This window comes from Blennius ocellaris (genome assembly GCF_963422515.1).
Source record: "Blennius ocellaris genome assembly, chromosome: 21".
Lineage (NCBI taxonomy): Eukaryota > Metazoa > Chordata > Actinopteri > Blenniiformes > Blenniidae > Blennius > Blennius ocellaris.
Window position 1 is genome coordinate 20,474,739 of NC_137670.1, and position 16,869 is coordinate 20,491,607.

Genomic DNA, 16,869 nt, shown 5'->3' on the forward strand with positions numbered 1-16,869 from the left:
TCCTTTATGACTTGTTTACATTGGTCCAGGCTATTACCTCTAATGTGGCTGCGTGTTGTGATCGTGGCTATCTGTTCAAGGGGGAGGAGGACCAACCGACCGCCACCGCTGTGCAATTGTCCTTTTCAGCTCCATCGCTCCCGGAAGCGTCCTAGAAGCAAATTAAAAGCAAGTGCTGCGGCTGCTGGAACAAAATGAGGTGTGTGAGAAGGGTTAGAGGAGTCACACGGCAGCAGATGTACGATATCAGAAGCTGTGGTGAAGGGTTGGACTTTGTAGATTACGCTAATGAACCTAGAAATCATCCCTACATATTCACTCACGCACGTATGCCGGCTAGGAATTGTTTTGCTTGTTCATTACTGATGCTCGCGATGCCTCCTGGCCAAGCGTGCATCTATTAATATGAAGCGGTGCGCTAACAACTTGCGTGTGCATGCGTGCGTGCGTGCGTGCGTGTGTGTGTGTGCATGCGTGCGTGCGTGCGTGCGTGTGTGTGAACTGTTGTGTCAGCTGTCAGGCTCAGCCCTGATGCTATTTGCTTGATTTCATTTTCAATCTAAATCAAACTGTGTTGGCAGCTTCCTTTGTCTTTTTGATGTGTTTTTGATAGTGATTGTTAGGGGTGGAAGGAATTAGGTGTGTGTGTGTGTGTGTGTGTGTGTGTGTGTGTGTGTGTGTGTGTGTGTGTGTGTGTGTGTGTGTGTGTGTGTGTGTGTGTGTGTGTGTGTGTGTGTGTCACTCTGAAAACCCAAATTTTGTTGGTTCTTTTAACCAAAGCAGGAACAGCTTGAAGAATGACAGTCATATTGTGGGTTTTCCTCATGAATGAGACAATCAGGACTACTGGGAATCTGGAGGTTAAGGCTGTAGAGTCCCAGACAGTTAAGGTCATGCTACAAAACAAATAATTTGATTAAAAAAAAAAAAGAAATGTTTCGATACGAAACACGTTGCCAGCCACCAGCAAGCCATCAGGATATTTTGCCTCCACCTTTCAGGGATACAAAGTCCCACATTGACAGAAATGATGACTTCAGGATGGCTCACTAAATATATTTGTGATCACCAGGCATAGCTCCGCTCAAACATGAAGGAAAGTATTGATTGCATATACTGTAGCCATTTTAAGCAGTTTTTGTTGGTGATGTTTAAGTTGTTTTAGGTATTTTTAGTTGCCATTGTTTTGCTGCTTTATGAATTTGAAGCAGCAGTTTTTAGTATTTTGGGGCATATAAAGTTTTATCGGTTTTGGCTATTTTTGCCCATTTTGGCAGTTTTCACCAAGTCAGCTGGTTTTGTGCTCTCATGTGATTTTGACTACAGGCATTTCCTGAGCTGGGCTCCCACAACTTTTCTTTTGTTCTTATATGTTATGGTAAGATATTTCTTGAGGTATTTTCTGAGCGTGTTGCTCCTTGACTTTGCGACAGGTCTTCTCCCTGATGGATTTGCTGTAACTGATCTGTTTGATAACTCCTTCCAGCTGAACGATCACATTTCACTTGTGTTTGTGGTGGCTCAGTATTCCATCAACTCTCCACAGTGAATCCGAGCACGCTGAGACAGAAACGACCCCATTCCCTGCACATTGTGTAAAATGCGGTGTGTCTTCATTTGAAGTCTGCCGTTTGCCCGTGATATCGCTCGTGGTTTTATTCGTAGATGATCACCCACAAACCGAAAGCGTTAGCGTGTAATTTGGCAGAATTTCTGCAGGATTTTAGTAAATGAGGCCTTTGCTGCTAATGAGGGTTTGAGGCTGCAAACGAGGAATTGAGTCAAAACAAACTCACAACATGTCAGCCCACTGAAGCGCTTAAATAGTTTTTGGACGACAACGGAGGTAAAGACGGGTTTCAGTTTCAAGCCCTACAATGACTCCAATGTGAATTACATACTGTTCATGGCAAATATCCCCAACAAAAGGCGGCGCAGGGAGCGCTGTTTGGAATCCATTAGCATGAAAGTGGAGACAGTATAATCAGTCTAATAGCATAATGCTGAGACATGAGATGAGTCGGACAGCTCGGAGTGTTTCTGTTGATTTCTATAGAGCCGCGTTCATCAGAGCCGGCGAGTCCTCTGCTTATCTGACAAGCTGGATTTGTTGGGTTTTCTTTATGAACAGAGTAACAAAAGCAAGCGATTTGCACAAATACATTCAGTACGCAGAATAAAAATATGAGCTCCACAAGCCGCCTGTAATAATTACTTCACTACTGGCAGAAGTGTTGAGACTCCAAAGAATAATGAGGAGGCAGATTGGAAAACACCGCCTTTGCTTTGTTTGCAACCTTTCCACCACACTGACTTTGTCTGGTAATTGTTGCGGCAGAAACATGACAAAACGAAGTAAGCAAATTCCATTCGAGTGTGTAGTCATTTATTCTTCAAGTGGGGCTCGCAGCAGCTGGCTAACTGTAGTTAAATGTGATCTCTTTCAAGGCCCCTGTCTTGCAACGTTCAGTTTGCTGAATCCTGAATGATTTTGATCTTGTCTTTCCTCTTCCAGAAATTGCTTTTTGTACTCCAGCAGAGTTTTTGTTTTTCATTTAATGGCGTGAATATATTCACTATAGCTTCTGCAGACGTTGTGCTTCTGTTTAAGAGCAATGGCAGTCCCCAGAAGAGGGGATAGCAATCGATTGGAGATTAACAACTAGGAAATGATGGACATGGTGGTGCTTCCAGGCTGTGGTTTTGCAGGTTTCACACGATCGCCTCTTCAACATTGCGTCCCACCGTCCCTCACAGCCATTGCTTAACTATCCGTAATCAGCTGAGCATCCTGATCAGGCAATGAGGAGACATCTACAGTCATTCAGCACAATCTCTCTTTACAGTAAGGTTTCCTAGATTGCATCATTACCCTAAAACATGGACTTTTAGATGGGCGTGCAAAATGTTCTTGCTTGTTGCCTGGTTGTTTCATCATAATGTACTCGCTTGCTGAAAATATATGATAATAACTTGCAATTAATATACTAATGCACTGCAAAGTTAAACATCAGTCAGAAAGTGCCTTATGCTACTTTTCTTGTTGAATCAGACATTTATAGTGATTTATATAAGTTATAGGAAGACATTAAAAAGAGGAAAAAACGACTACGTGACACACAGTTAAACAGCTGCAATACTGAAAGTGGCTTAAACAGTTAACGCCACGAAAAATACACCCCCCCCCAAAAAAAAATAAATATCAAATATCTTAAACCAACGGACAAAAAAAACTATCAAACAAGCAAATCCTCGAAAGTTGTTAATATTGGCAAAAAAAGAAATATAAAACTGAAGTAGTAGTAGTCAATGCTTTCAGTTGCTGTTTGAAAGATTGAAAACCGCAAAATAAACTAAATTCACCATAACAACTGAAAACAAAAAATTGTCATGTCAGGTTAAAAAATAATCTAATCTGCAGAAATTAGCTAATAAGCTAAAGATGCAATTAGCACAATGAAGATTAAAAGAAGAATTGTATATCTAAATAAGCTACATCCATTAAAATCAGGGTAAAAATGTCACAATAGCTCAAAGTTGTTACGAAACCTCAAACAAACAAATAAATTCAGGACAAAAAACAAACATTTGAGTCATTGTAGTCTAAGGAAAAGTATTGAGGATACTCTAGAGCCACACTGTGGCTCTAGATATATTTTCAATGATTTTTGCTTTATAATTCTATTTTGTTTTTGGTCAAAAACTCATGAAACGTCTGATATAAAATGACTTACATTATTTTAGATAAATTGTTTTTTGAATCAAAGTTTCTTGCAAGTTCCAGAAGAAAGTTTACATTCAGCTTTTGTCTGTCTCTGAGTTTATTTTTTCAAAGCAGTTGTGTTGATTTGTTTATTTTGATGACGTTATTTTCTTTTTTCTGAACCAAATCTTTGTTCAGGCTGTGATCAGGCCCTGGACGGAGTTTATTCTGGCTTGCTTCAATGCCCGACTCTTGGATGCTCTGATGTTTCAAGAACCTCGGGCCTCCTCATGAATAAGATGGAAAAAAGACGGTCTTGAGAGAGACAAGGTTTCTTTTCTTGAAGGGTCTGGCCTCAAACTGGGTCGTCCCACAGGGGAACCTGAAAAGATTCATTCTTTACCTTTTTTTCCTCTCTTCTGGGCACTAAAACCAACACACACCTCTCTGTCCTCCTCTTACTTATCTCTTCTAAGCATTGCTCCCCCTCCCGCACTACTACCTCTTTTCAAATCATCGATTTTTCAGAGCGTCTATAAAATATTTACAATGTGTGGGCAGACTTCTTTCTCCTGGAGTTCAGCAGAGGGAGGGGCTGACCATTCTGAAAGCCCATGGTAAGAGGGAGCGAAGGAGTGAGGACAGGAGAGGAGGGGGAGAACTAGGTAGATAAGAGCAAAGGAAGTCCACTCTGAGTAGTGACGGGAATAGCAATGCTGCCGTTTGAAATGGCTGCTGATTGTAAATATATAATAACAGTAACAGATAAATACCCGGTTCCACTCCTGCATGATGTGAACTGATTAGCTCAACCTTTTTCATCTCTGCCTGTCCTCTACTTCTCGATGGGTTTGGAACCACACCTAATTAAAAGACTGTAAAAGCTCTGATGATAATAATGATGATATGAACATTGATGGAAGACATCAAGAAGAAATGAAACAAGCGTCTTCGTAACACCTTACATCCCTGAAAACGATCTCAAGAGAACCTGAGGAAGACCTGAACAAGACCTGAGAAAAGACTTGAAGAGAGCCTTGAAATGCGTCCCTGGTTTGTCTTTAAAGCTCTCACTAAACAAATGCAGCACGGTTCCTGACGGCACACTTTCCTAACAACCCACCGCTAGCCTTCAGTCATCACTGTTCCGAAAGCAGCTTCAAAATGATTTTTTTCAAACGCTCTCCTCTAATATTTGATGGATGAAAATTCTTAAATAAATCTGGTAGTTCTTTGGTCTGGCTTTTTCACTGCTCACACACAATTCACTTCACCTTGCTGGAAGCAGCTCACATGTTTTTATTCTGGGTGTCATGTGGTCAATAAGGGCAGTTCAAAGTATGCTAGAGATTTTGATCCATTGTCATGATAAAGTCCCACAGTCGCTTCAGTTTTTCTGTTTAAACATCCACGATGTCAATGTCTTCTACTCTATAGTGCTTCATTGTACTTTGAGTCCTGTGACATCAAGATGAAAAAAAGACATTTGGGATGGTTTGAAGTCTACATCAGAAAATGGTCGACCGTGGTCATGAAGGGATGGACATCCTCAGGGAGGGTCAACTTGCTCAGTTGGTACAAAGAAGAAGAAGATCTCCTCCAGGACATCACAGCAGCAGCTGAACCGCTGATACCAGGAAGGAAGAATCGAAGCTTCCGTGATGTTTACAGCAAGTTGTGAATGTGGCAGCAGAAATGGAGACTGCTCAGACCGTCTCTGGTCCAGTTGTGGTTCTGGTGGTCCTGTCTGAACGGTAGCCTCGGTTCCCTGCTCTTAGCTGCCAGCAGTGACACTTGCTGTGGTCTCTGGTCATGGGCTTCCAGCTTCACCCTGTTAGAAAAGCTCCCCGGCCCTCCTCAGCTTGGAACAGTTGGATGTGAAAATCCAACAGATTGTCAAATACTCAGACTGACCATGAAGGTTCAAAATAGCTTTTCTTCATCCTTCCTATTCTCAGTTTGAACTTCATCATGTCGACACACAGAAACCTGCTGAGCTGCTGACATGCGATTGGCTCAGTAGCTGTTATTGTTTTTCAGTATTTCAGTATTTGAACATGTGAAAATAATAAAATCACCAGTGAACATTGCACATATAACTATAAACTACAGACACCGAGGTGAAATGTTCCTTCAGTACTGACAGCAGATAATCCATAAATCCTTCTATCTATGAGTAAAGTTAAAAATCACAGTTTTTAACATGATTTAAGCAAATAATGTCTTTAAAACAAACTGACAGAAGCTGAAATTCTCCTGACAATATGCGCTGTATAAAGAACTGTTTTGTAGGCTGAGAATATTGACAAGATAATCTGAAGGAGCTCCAGACAAAAAATGGAAATCAGGAAATCCCTGTTAAAAAGGCTGAGTGCTTAATCTGTCTGTCTGTCTCACATCTAGTGTCATCGGACTCTGTTCAATTTAAAAACGGAGAAAATCCACCGGGAACGTGTTTCATAGTAGAAACGAGATCTTCTGATCTGCATAAACAATGCAAATATTCATGCAAGATGAAGTGGTTACCATGGCAACACAGCCTCGCTCTTGAGTACAGGTTTTTTTCTTTTTCTTTCTCTGAACACATTGGAAAGTAAAACATGGTGAAAACTGTGCTACTGTGTTGGAATCAGTATGAAATATTCACTAGTTTTCAGGGTTTATTTTTTTCAATTTTAACAACATTTTTCTGAGTGAATCTCAAATCATACCACTTGCTTTGTGTCTTCAAATTCCATAGTCGTATACAAAAGTCTAAAGAGGCTCTTTTGGGTTTGAACATAAAACAAAGGGCCTCTCAATAAACTGAATAAAATCTTGTTTTGGAAAGCCATCAAATGTCCATTTTAAATTACTGTCAAGTCCATAAATCAAACTTTTGAAACTTTCTGTGGATAACAAAAGTACAAACAGATGTACCTTAACCACATCAATAGAAATATTAGTTCCATTGATGTGGTTAATGGTACTCAAGATAAGGTATTGACTCTAATAACGTTCTGGAGCTCAGTAAGAATGTGCCTGTACCTACTAAAACTACTTAACCTAGCTTGAGTACAAATATCCTGAAACCAGCTCATGTTCAACATCAAATAAGCTCAAAACCACCAGATTACCAACCCCCTAATTAAACTAGCCCCACACCAGAACCATTACAGTCCAGTACAAGTCAAGAACTTCCACAATTCTCAACTGAAACTTTTCACAATCTAAATAACAGGACGTTATGCTTTGCTGGAAGTTTTGCTGCTCTTGCCAACAACAGCGGTGACCTGGAGGTCTGAGGAGTGGACTGGGATCAACTGACCGGTCACTAGCGTGGGGCTCCGTCTCCTTGTAGATGGCGAAAAATGCTGCGACTGTGAATGTGCATCAAGGCTGTGGTAAATTCTTCTGCACATGCTCAGTAGGCAGATAATAACAACAATGTCTCGTGTGCCGTGTCATGACTCCAAGTTCATCTTCTACTGAGACTTGGTGGTTTTATAGCTGACAGTCACTCTAATAACAATCCAACTTGGTCGTCTGTGCACCAGGAGGTTTCTGTACTACGCAGGCGAGTGTGTGTGTGTGTGTGCGTGCGTGTGTGTGTGTGTGTGTGCGTGCGCGCGCGCGCGTGCACCCACTCGTGGCCCAACAAGAGCACAAAATAATTTTTAGTATGTCTGATGTTGCCGTGTAGATGGATATCCTTTCCACAATGTTGTCGTGTAAATGTAAAACTTTTGTCAAACGAAAATGCTAAAACGATGTCTTTTTACTTGAAACATCATATGAAGACCGAAAACCATCATTTTTGGAATCTCAAATGAATACCAGTGTGGTTATTCCTTTCCAAAGTGGTGCTGATGGTGAGCAGTAGGATGTGTACAGCAGCAGCCTCCATACAGAGCAAAACCTCAATGTAACAGTCACCTGAATGGAGTCCTCATCCAAGATATCTTGCATTTTCAATTAACTGGAGGAACTAGAAGGGAATTGTTGAATGGGGTGGACTATCGGACAGATGTCCACCCATCCAGAGGCAGCAGATTGGACCAGACCATTGTGAGGCCGATGAGACGAGTCTTGGTTCTATATGTATTCAGGTTGATTCGAATTTTTATGATGAATTGTTGGAAATCTACACATTTTAAAAGTTAGAAATGGCTCCTCCGTTGCCTTGTGATGTCCCATCGTGGGCAGCTCTGTGCAGTTTGTATTGCTGTGTCTCATGTGAGTTGATGTCCAGATGTGAGCAGAACGGGACTTTTCTTGTTCTTGTCTTTCAAAGGACACATTGTGTGATTGGCTGTACTCTGTCTGTCTCCCTGCAGGTCGGGGGGACGATGTACAACACGGGCCGCCACGTGTCTCTGCGACTGGACAAGGAGCATCTGGTGAACATCTCCGGGGGGCCGATGACTTATAGCCATCGTCTGGAGGAGATCCGGCTACACTTCGGCAGCGAGGACAGCCAGGGCTCCGAACACCTGCTCAACGGCCAGGCCTTCTCCGGAGAGGTACACTCTACCAACCACACCCACGCACTTTCAAAAACGTACAGAAATGAACAATCTGTGGGATCCCTTCCAGAAATGCCACATGAATCCAACAAACAGCAGGAAATGTTTGCCATCTCAGCCATTGCGCATGTTTTTCCATCTATTTTAAGGTCTCAAGTGTCGCTGTCATTATGGAAGTTCATCTGTTTCCTGGTGGCAGTGTGTACCTGTGAAGTCCTCAGTGAATGAGCACAAATCTTTGATGGGCTTCCAGGTCATTAGAAGGGCCAGACATGCTGTACTTGCCCCTTTCGGCAACAGGAAGGAGCTCGGTCATAACGAGGCGGCCCTCTTCCAGGTGAAACCTGAAGGGCTCTTGGTGTCAGTGCTAATTGCACACCTCTATGGTTGGAGGCATGAAAGTGCTTTGTTTTGGGGTTTTTTCTTCACTATAATTCCAGGTGACAGCTGATAAAAGTTGCATTATGTCTGATAATAGCTCATAGGGTTTTGAAAATATTACTTTTCCTCCTGCAATGACTTTGGACATTTTTCCAAGAAACTGTGTAACCTCATTAGCTGAAGTGTGTGAAGAGTCCTGAAAGAAGATAAAATACTGCACATACAAAGGAACGTCTTTTGGAGTAAAGTTTCTTCTCACCATTTCTTCTGGAATGAATGTAAAGAACATATCAGGTTAACTCTTCAGGACTTGTTTAAGTATGATCTGCTTACAATCCTGCTGAGCCTAAAAGAAATCTCCACAATCAAAGAGTAATCCTGTATGAATGTGAATGTACTCTTTTTTATTCTCAAGAAATCAAGCCTTAACTGAACGCTGACTCCGATATGATGCTCAGTGACAAATAAGAAACAAAAGAGAAGAAGAAAAAAAAAAAGTAATTTATTAATATTATTAGTAATTTATATACGGTAGGATCGGATTTTTAACAAGTAATCAGTTTTGAAGAAGGTATCAGTTATATTCGAGTTGTTTTTTTTTTCTTTCTTTCACAAAACATTTTTGGAACAGTAAAGGTATCGAAGCAACACGCGATTACCTTTTTGAGAATGCAGATTCACCCGTGAAAAAACAATGGTAAACATCTAGTATTCAGCATTAAACACAAGTAACAGCAAAGCCAGATTTATTTAAAGAGACCTCGTGTTTATTTTCCTGTAAAAGGTTTTGATTTGAAATGGCTGAAGGTTTATTTTTCCGCATTTATTCTGTGGAAATTGAAAAGGCCTTAAAAGCCTCTGTTGAAATACGCAAGTGTGTAAATGATGTTGCAATGATGGCAGCAGCTCATGTCAGTCCTTCTGACGGGGGACAAACTTATCTCACCCTCCACACACACACACACACACACACACACACACACACACACACACTCCCTGTTTGCACACGCGTTGGCATTTGAAATTTCTGACGAGTGGAACAATTAGCTTCGCAGGCTTTGATTGTTCAACAAAATCATGAGTCACTCGCACCGTCGCTCTCCACTGCAGCCATTATACCAACAACCAATCTGTGGAGCAACAAAATAATTGCAGTTTTGACAGGCAAATTTATTATAATTAATGCTAATCATTTATCGTCCCCCAGAGTGTGAGAGCTGATATTGAAATCATAATAAAACAAGTATTTACAGCGTCCTCTGGGGGACCCTCGGCCTTAAAGGACACGTTGTAGAAAGGCTGGATTTCTTCTTTTCTTCAGATGTCTCAAAGAATTCTGGACAAACATCGGATGACTTGGAAACTTTGGAGGAATTTTCCGTTTTCATCTCCAAGAAAAGAAAACGAAGAAAATATTCTGTCCGTCGTAGCAAGTTGGCATTAGAAATGTGTTGGCAAACTAGTTCCCTTCTCATTGTTGGTTTTCAATGTGCCATACATAATATCTTGTATGCCCAGCAGATTAGTATGGAGTCCTAACCAAAAAGTCCAGTTCAGATTGGGACTGCACAATATGTATTTATTTATTTTTTTATTTTAATGAAAGAAAGGTTCAGTTAATCACCATGTATTCACAAACATCCCATGATGAAGTACCAAAAACAAATACATTGACATTAATATCGTGTGTGTAAGTCTTTGTATTTATCATCAATTCATTGTCATTGCAACACATTGCCAGTCATAAACACATTGCTTTGCTTTAATAACTATAAACTACTGAGTGGCGAGCAACTGACCGACATCTTTGGCGATGATACAATTTGTAGAAAATATTGCAACATAAATAAATATTGGAGCTGTTTTTCATGATTCATATAAAGCTTCTTACTTTTGAAAAAACTTATGGAAAATAGATTTAAGGATGACACAGGAAACTGATTGAAAAGTCACGTAAATAATAGATACCCATTTGTTAAATACGCAATACTGAATCACAATTTAAATATATAAACAAAATAAATGAAAGGCCAAGTATTGGGACCAGATGTTTGTATCTTCTAAAATTCTGCAGATGACACCAAATCTAACTTGTTTTGGACACATCCTGAATTGATTCTCCTAAATGGTAGAAAGTTAATCCATTAAATAAAAATGTGGAGCGACATTAAGAAGTTATTACTAAATAACAATACATTTAGGACCCATTTACACGATGATGAAAGTGAAGACACAAAACATGCATCGTGTTTCTTCGTGCTCAGACCCACTGAAATTGCAACTTTTACAGAACGGCTCACAAGGTGGAATTTCTCAAAAACACTCGGAATCCGCATTGTTTGGGAATGCTCAGGCATCCCAAGTCCACGGTGGAAATGCTGCGACTCTGCATGTGCACCACCGCCGTGGTAAATAGTTGTTAGGGCTGGACATTAAGACTTTCCCGAACGTCCGGGGCTATTAAACGCTTTGCTCGGGCAAGTAAATCATCTACCCAGCTTGTGTTTTTTTGGCAATATTGTGACGTTTTTGTGGCAAAAGATCACTTGGTATCGCCGAAAGATCACGCCACCGCAGGGCGCGGCTATTTCTCACCCCGAGAGCGCCACCATGTGATTCTCGCCCGAACACCGATGATAGCATGTGAAAACGCTTGACGCTGATCGCAGCCGCTATTGTCTTCCCAGTTGGTGTTCCTCATTCTGGTCAGTGACGCTGCGTCTTACCTGGAAAACATGCATTCTGATTGGATAGCGTCACGTAATTCCTTGGGATTGCCTCGAATTACATAGTCAGGGAAACTCCTCATCGTCCGCCATTTTGAATTTTTCACATCCGTCAACATTGAGATCGTCACCGGATCGTATTAAAAACTCTCTCGAATTCAACACATAAAAACAACTACAGATAATTTAGATGATTGAGCAGACACAGATACAGATAATGGTGTACTCGCTCATCCCTAGTTTTCATGAATAGTGTTAAGATGGTGGTCATTTGGATGAACAAGCACATTTGAATCAGACATCAATTGAATCGCAATGTGATTAAAATGAGAGGAATTCAATTAGTCCTTTTCATTAAATTAGCAGCTATGATTCTCAGTAACCTGGAGGTAGGTTTGCTCAATGAGAACCTTTCCCTCTGGTAGAAAGGATCTCCACCACCACAGCATTTTCTAATATCCAAAGTCTGGTCATCAATGCATGTGAAGCAGACGAGAGGCGGCTGCCCAGAGGGAAACCACACCAAGTTGACTGTACTGTTCTATAATGTCACTAGTTTGGCCACTGAAAGGTGCATTATATTTATCTCTAGTGAATCAGTATGTCATCTATCGAACCTACCTTTGAAAATGAAACTGCAAAAATGTGCTTTCGTTTCAAGAAATCCAGTTCTATTTAAGCATTATTACATTATTGATTGCAGGTAATACATCTTAAAAGGATTGTCACTCCTTCATTAGGTTATTACCAGAATGTTCTGAAGAAATGGGCTCAGTTATTTCCTTTCTCCAAGATGTTGTCTTGTTGGCTTTATTGTATTTGGAATGGTCATAATTGTTATGTTATAGCCATTTTTGGTCATAACAGTAAAGTGGTTTTTTTGCTCCTGTCATTCAAACGACTGTTCCAGAGTAAAACCCTCACTTGAAAACATCCTCTTCAACCTTCTCCCCCTTTTTCCCCCAAACTTTGACTTCAAGGTCCGATAGCATATTTCATAATCACAAAACACAGAGTAAGTGAAAAAACTGGACTCCCTCTGCAGATTGAGTGGCGGCTGAGCGTGTCCTTGAAACGTGAACAAAGATTCAAAGTTTGAAAAGCAGAGTATCACTCTGAAATGACAGCCTGTGTGTGTGTGTGTGTGTGTGTGTGTGTGTGTGTGTGTGTGTGTGTGTGTGTGTGTGTGTGTGTGTGTGTGTGTGTGTGTGTGTGTGTGTGTGTGTGTGTGTGTGTGTGTGTGTGTGTGTGTGTGTGTGTGTGCGTGCGTGTTTTATATTTACAAGTTTCTCGGTAAATGTTTCGGAGGACTGCAGCTCCTTCACCAGTCAGATTTAAAAAAGTTAGTAATGAAATAATTCATCAACAGTGATAAAGATTCAGTCATTTACCTCTTTTAGCCTTAATTTATTATTCATTTTGTCTTTTCGGTCATTAATTCTTCTTTTCACTAACACAGCTGCTGGGTTTTGAACGAGTTATCACAAATGAAGTCAGGATGAAGCCACGTGGATCAAGTAGGATCAAGCCTGAGCAAAACAGGAGCGACTGGAGCCACTCAGAGAGATGCAGGTTGAATTCCTCTTAAATCGCATCAGTTAGAGGAACAAAGATGCTCTATGATCTGGATGTTTGTTGCAGGAACTCAAAACTTCCATTGCATTTCAGTGTCTGTTTACATGAAAATTGCTCGGAGCCACTGAATACTGCATTACTTTCTGAATACAGCTCCCAAGGGGGCAAACACTCAGCCTCCATCGATGTGGAGATGGAAATACGAGACTTTCTGGAAAAGCTCAGCTCCTCTCCTCGTTGATGGCAGAAATGCTGCTACACCACATGTGCACCAGAAGTTCTTCTGCACATGTGTGAGATAACAAACATGGCGGCCTCCAGAGTGACACGGCTCCCACTAAGTCCATATTCTAGTTTTATGGTACATATTGTATATATTATAGTTGATTGTCACCCATCGTAGCATCCAATTCACAAATACACAAATGTCTGTGTACTTCCATTGTTAAAGTTGATAGAGTATGGTTCGTCACTAGCTTGCACCACCCTTGCATTATTATGACATCACTTAAGCCATGTTTCCACCCCACAAAAAGTGCAGGGACAGAACGGAGCCTTACGGATTTGTATGGCAAAGCGTAACCGGAGCCAAATCCCGTTTCCACTGCAGAAAGGAGCTTAAAAAGTAGGCGGGGCTTAGAGCTCCGCAGATATGTGATGTTACAACGGTCGTCTTAGCCTGGCGGAACATCTGGATCTTATGAATCCTCTGTTGTTGTTGTTTACATCTTCCACTTTGCACTAGTTGTTTTGTTAACTTTTATTTTTTGCAGCTGCGGCTGCAGCGTTCCCGTTGGTCCCGAGAGAGCGAACGCTCCGGTGACTTGCCCTGCACCCGAGCGCCCCGGCTGGCCGTGGCCCTGCGGCGTGGCGGTGCGCTGCTCCGGGACACGGAGCCCTGAGCTTTCTGCTCAAACGCCGGAGCAGCCACTCCGGCAGCTCCGCGCCGGAACATGGAGGCTCCGAGCGTCTCTTTGCATCGTGTCCGTGGTCCGTCCCCGCACCGCGTCTTCTGCCCCACCACCGGTGGCGCAGACGCAACGCTTTCTGTTCAAACGCGATGCAGCGGCGCTGACCGCGGTTGACCAGAAACCTCAGATGCGATGCAAAGACAGACCCGGCACGGCGCACCGGCCTGGACACGGTGCTGCAAACACAAAGCTCCGACGTCCCGAGCCCCGGTCTCCTCTGCCTCACGTCTGCTCTTTCACGACCATCATGAAAGTTGAGCAGCAAAGAAAAAAAACCAAATCAACCAGAGCAAAGCTGAGCACGCTAACAGGAGGATTCATCCAGCCCACATATTAAAATACTGAGGGCGTGTAGTAAATCACTGACCAATCAGCTCCTCAAACTCAGAATCGTTCCATGGTCCTGGTACCCCGACGGAGGGGGGGCGGAAAAGCGACCGCATTTGGAGCGGTTGTTTCCGGAAAATCACAAATTCCTGCGGTGGGAACGCGAACGGTAACTATACCTGTCCATTCACGCACTTTTTGAGCGGTGGAAACGGGGCTTAAGTGAAAGTGCGGTCCGACTGCCACACCACCTGATCGCCTTTCGTAACTCCTTTAGGAAGCCTAATAACACCTTTCCTTAACTCCTTTAGGAAGCCTAATAACACCCTTCCTTAACTCCTTTAGGAAGCCTCCTAACACCTTTCCTTAACTCCTTTAGGAAGCCTCCTTAACTCCTTGAGGAAGCCTCCTAACACCTTTCCTTAACTCCTTTAGGAAGCCTTCTAACACCTTTCCTTAACTCCTTTAGGAAGCCTTCTAACACCTTTCCTTAACTCCTTTAGGGAAGTCGCTTAATACCTTTCCTTAACTCCTTGAGGAAGCCTCCTAACTCCTCTCCTTACCTCCTTGAGGAAGCCTCCTAACACCTTTCCTTAACCCCGTGACATCCTCCAGGGGTTCAGGTAAAGTCCATAGATCAGGAGATAGGAGGGACTTTTTGGACATACCCTTTGTGAATACACTGTGTGTGTGTGTGTGTGTGTGTGTGTGTGTGTGTGTGTGTGTGTGTGTGTGTGTGTGTGTGTGTGTGTGTGTGTGTGTGTGTGTGTGTGTGTGTGTGTGCGTGCGTGCGTGCGTGCGTGCGTGCGTGCGTGCGTGCGTGCGTGCGTGTGAGTGAGTGAGTGAGTGAGACCCCCTAGTTGAGCTTCACACATTAATCTGAAAATGAAACACCTTCCTCTTTCATAAAAAGTGCTAAGATATTCCAATTATTCCTTCACTGCTCATGCTTCTGTTCTTATGCAACCTTTTTATCTCCTGGTGTTAAACCAACAAAAAGACAATTACAGCTGAAATAATTCTGGTGACAGCCATTCTTACACCATTTGTACCATTTATTTAAACAGGAGTACGTTAACTGAGCAGAGAAAGCCAAAGTTAACATTTCCATAAAAGACAATTGTGGTTCATGAACTCAACATGACAAGCATCATGGGAAATGGCTGTAAAGGGACATTCTTCTCAATGTGTTCGACCATTAGGTGCATTGTTTCCAAAGCGTTTCCTGCAGTGTGTCTTAATGCTGTGGATTGATTTCTTTCATTCCAAGCAGCTGCTGCTCAGGACTCCTCTCAGTCCACTGTGGAGACTCTGAGCATGGTTGATGCATCAGCTATCACTTACTTGTTTATTTCTAATTTCGGATGATGAAGAGAAGTCATACAGATTCTTTATGTGAAACATTTACTGGACTTAACCACAAAAGTGGCGTCACAATAAACAACACAAGAACTAAAATGTCAGATTCTGCGATTTCTATATATTGTGCTTTCATGAAAATAATGGAGATGTACCTCAAAAAAATGTGATTGTCAATGAAAATGTGTAATTGTAAAGCCTTCCGTTTTCTCCGGAGAATACATTTGAATGGAGTTCACTTATGTAACGATTGTCCACAGATTCAACAGCTTCCAAAGCACGATGTCAGTCACATTCACACAGCAATGGAGACGGCCATCATGCAATGCCCAGTCCGTCCACTGGGAGCAGTCTGGGTTCAGGGTTGTGCTCAAGGGCACTTTAACATGCAGCGTATTGAACCTGTAACTTTCCCATTGAGAGAAAACACACTCTGTAGCCATAGACACCGAGTTTAATCCGTAACAAATCTTTGAAATTTACTATTTGGTTTGACGTTAAAGCAAAAACATGAGATGATGTCTTTGTCATTTCAATTTTAGTGCTCAGATGATTGCCTGTTTGAAGGTTTGATCTCCGTTTCTACTCCACCAAGTGTCAAAGTGACACTGAGGGAGCGAGACATCAAACCACATTGTTCCAAACAAAGAGTTCAATGTCAATGATAATGTTTCTCTTTGTCTCAGAATATCTCTGGCATCACACTTCATCACATGGTGTTATTTTATGCTGTTCATAATATGTTCATATGACAAAAGTAAAAACAACATTGGTAGATTAATAAAATTTCTAGATCAAAGATCAAAATGGAGCAACTCACCGCTGACAGCCAGTTCTCTAATCTGGGAATATAGGAATCATCTATGCAGAACCTTCAAGCATCTTTATGTTGGAATTCCTTTGCATGCAAATTGTGGAATCCTGTCTTGGTGTTTGTATTGTTAGTATCACTCACTCATTCAGTTGAAGGATAATGAACTCAGAGAATGAAGGTAATAGTTTGAGTATTTTTCAGGAAAAATGTAGGGAATTCTTTTCACATTGAAATATCGAAGTCATCCTCTTGAAAGTGGCTATCATTTTAGCAGGAGTACACCATGAAAGAAGAAAAAAGTCTCTTGTGAACCATTACACCTGCTTCACCAAGTAGAGGAGAACTCTCCACTTTCTACTCTTTCATTCCCCTCCACGTTTTGTAAAGACCCAGTGAGAAAAGTGCTGAAGCAGTTTGTCTCAGCATGACCTTTCATACACACTCCTTAGATCATCCGATGAAGCAATATGACGGCGGACAAGCCTTTTTATAAAAAGGTACCATTCAA

At 41.8% G+C, this 16,869-nt stretch overlaps 1 protein-coding gene across 1 annotated transcript in view; it reads left to right on the top strand.

The window, feature by feature from the left end:
- Positions 1-16,869, top strand: part of LOC308146053 (carbonic anhydrase-related protein 10) — a 345,012-nt gene that overhangs the window by 306,030 nt on the left and 22,113 nt on the right. Inside the window, exon 4 of the mRNA XM_080517694.1 lies at positions 8,020-8,205. Coding sequence (XP_080373820.1) covers positions 8,020-8,205 — 186 coding nt within the window. The remainder of the gene's footprint in view (positions 1-8,019; positions 8,206-16,869) is intronic.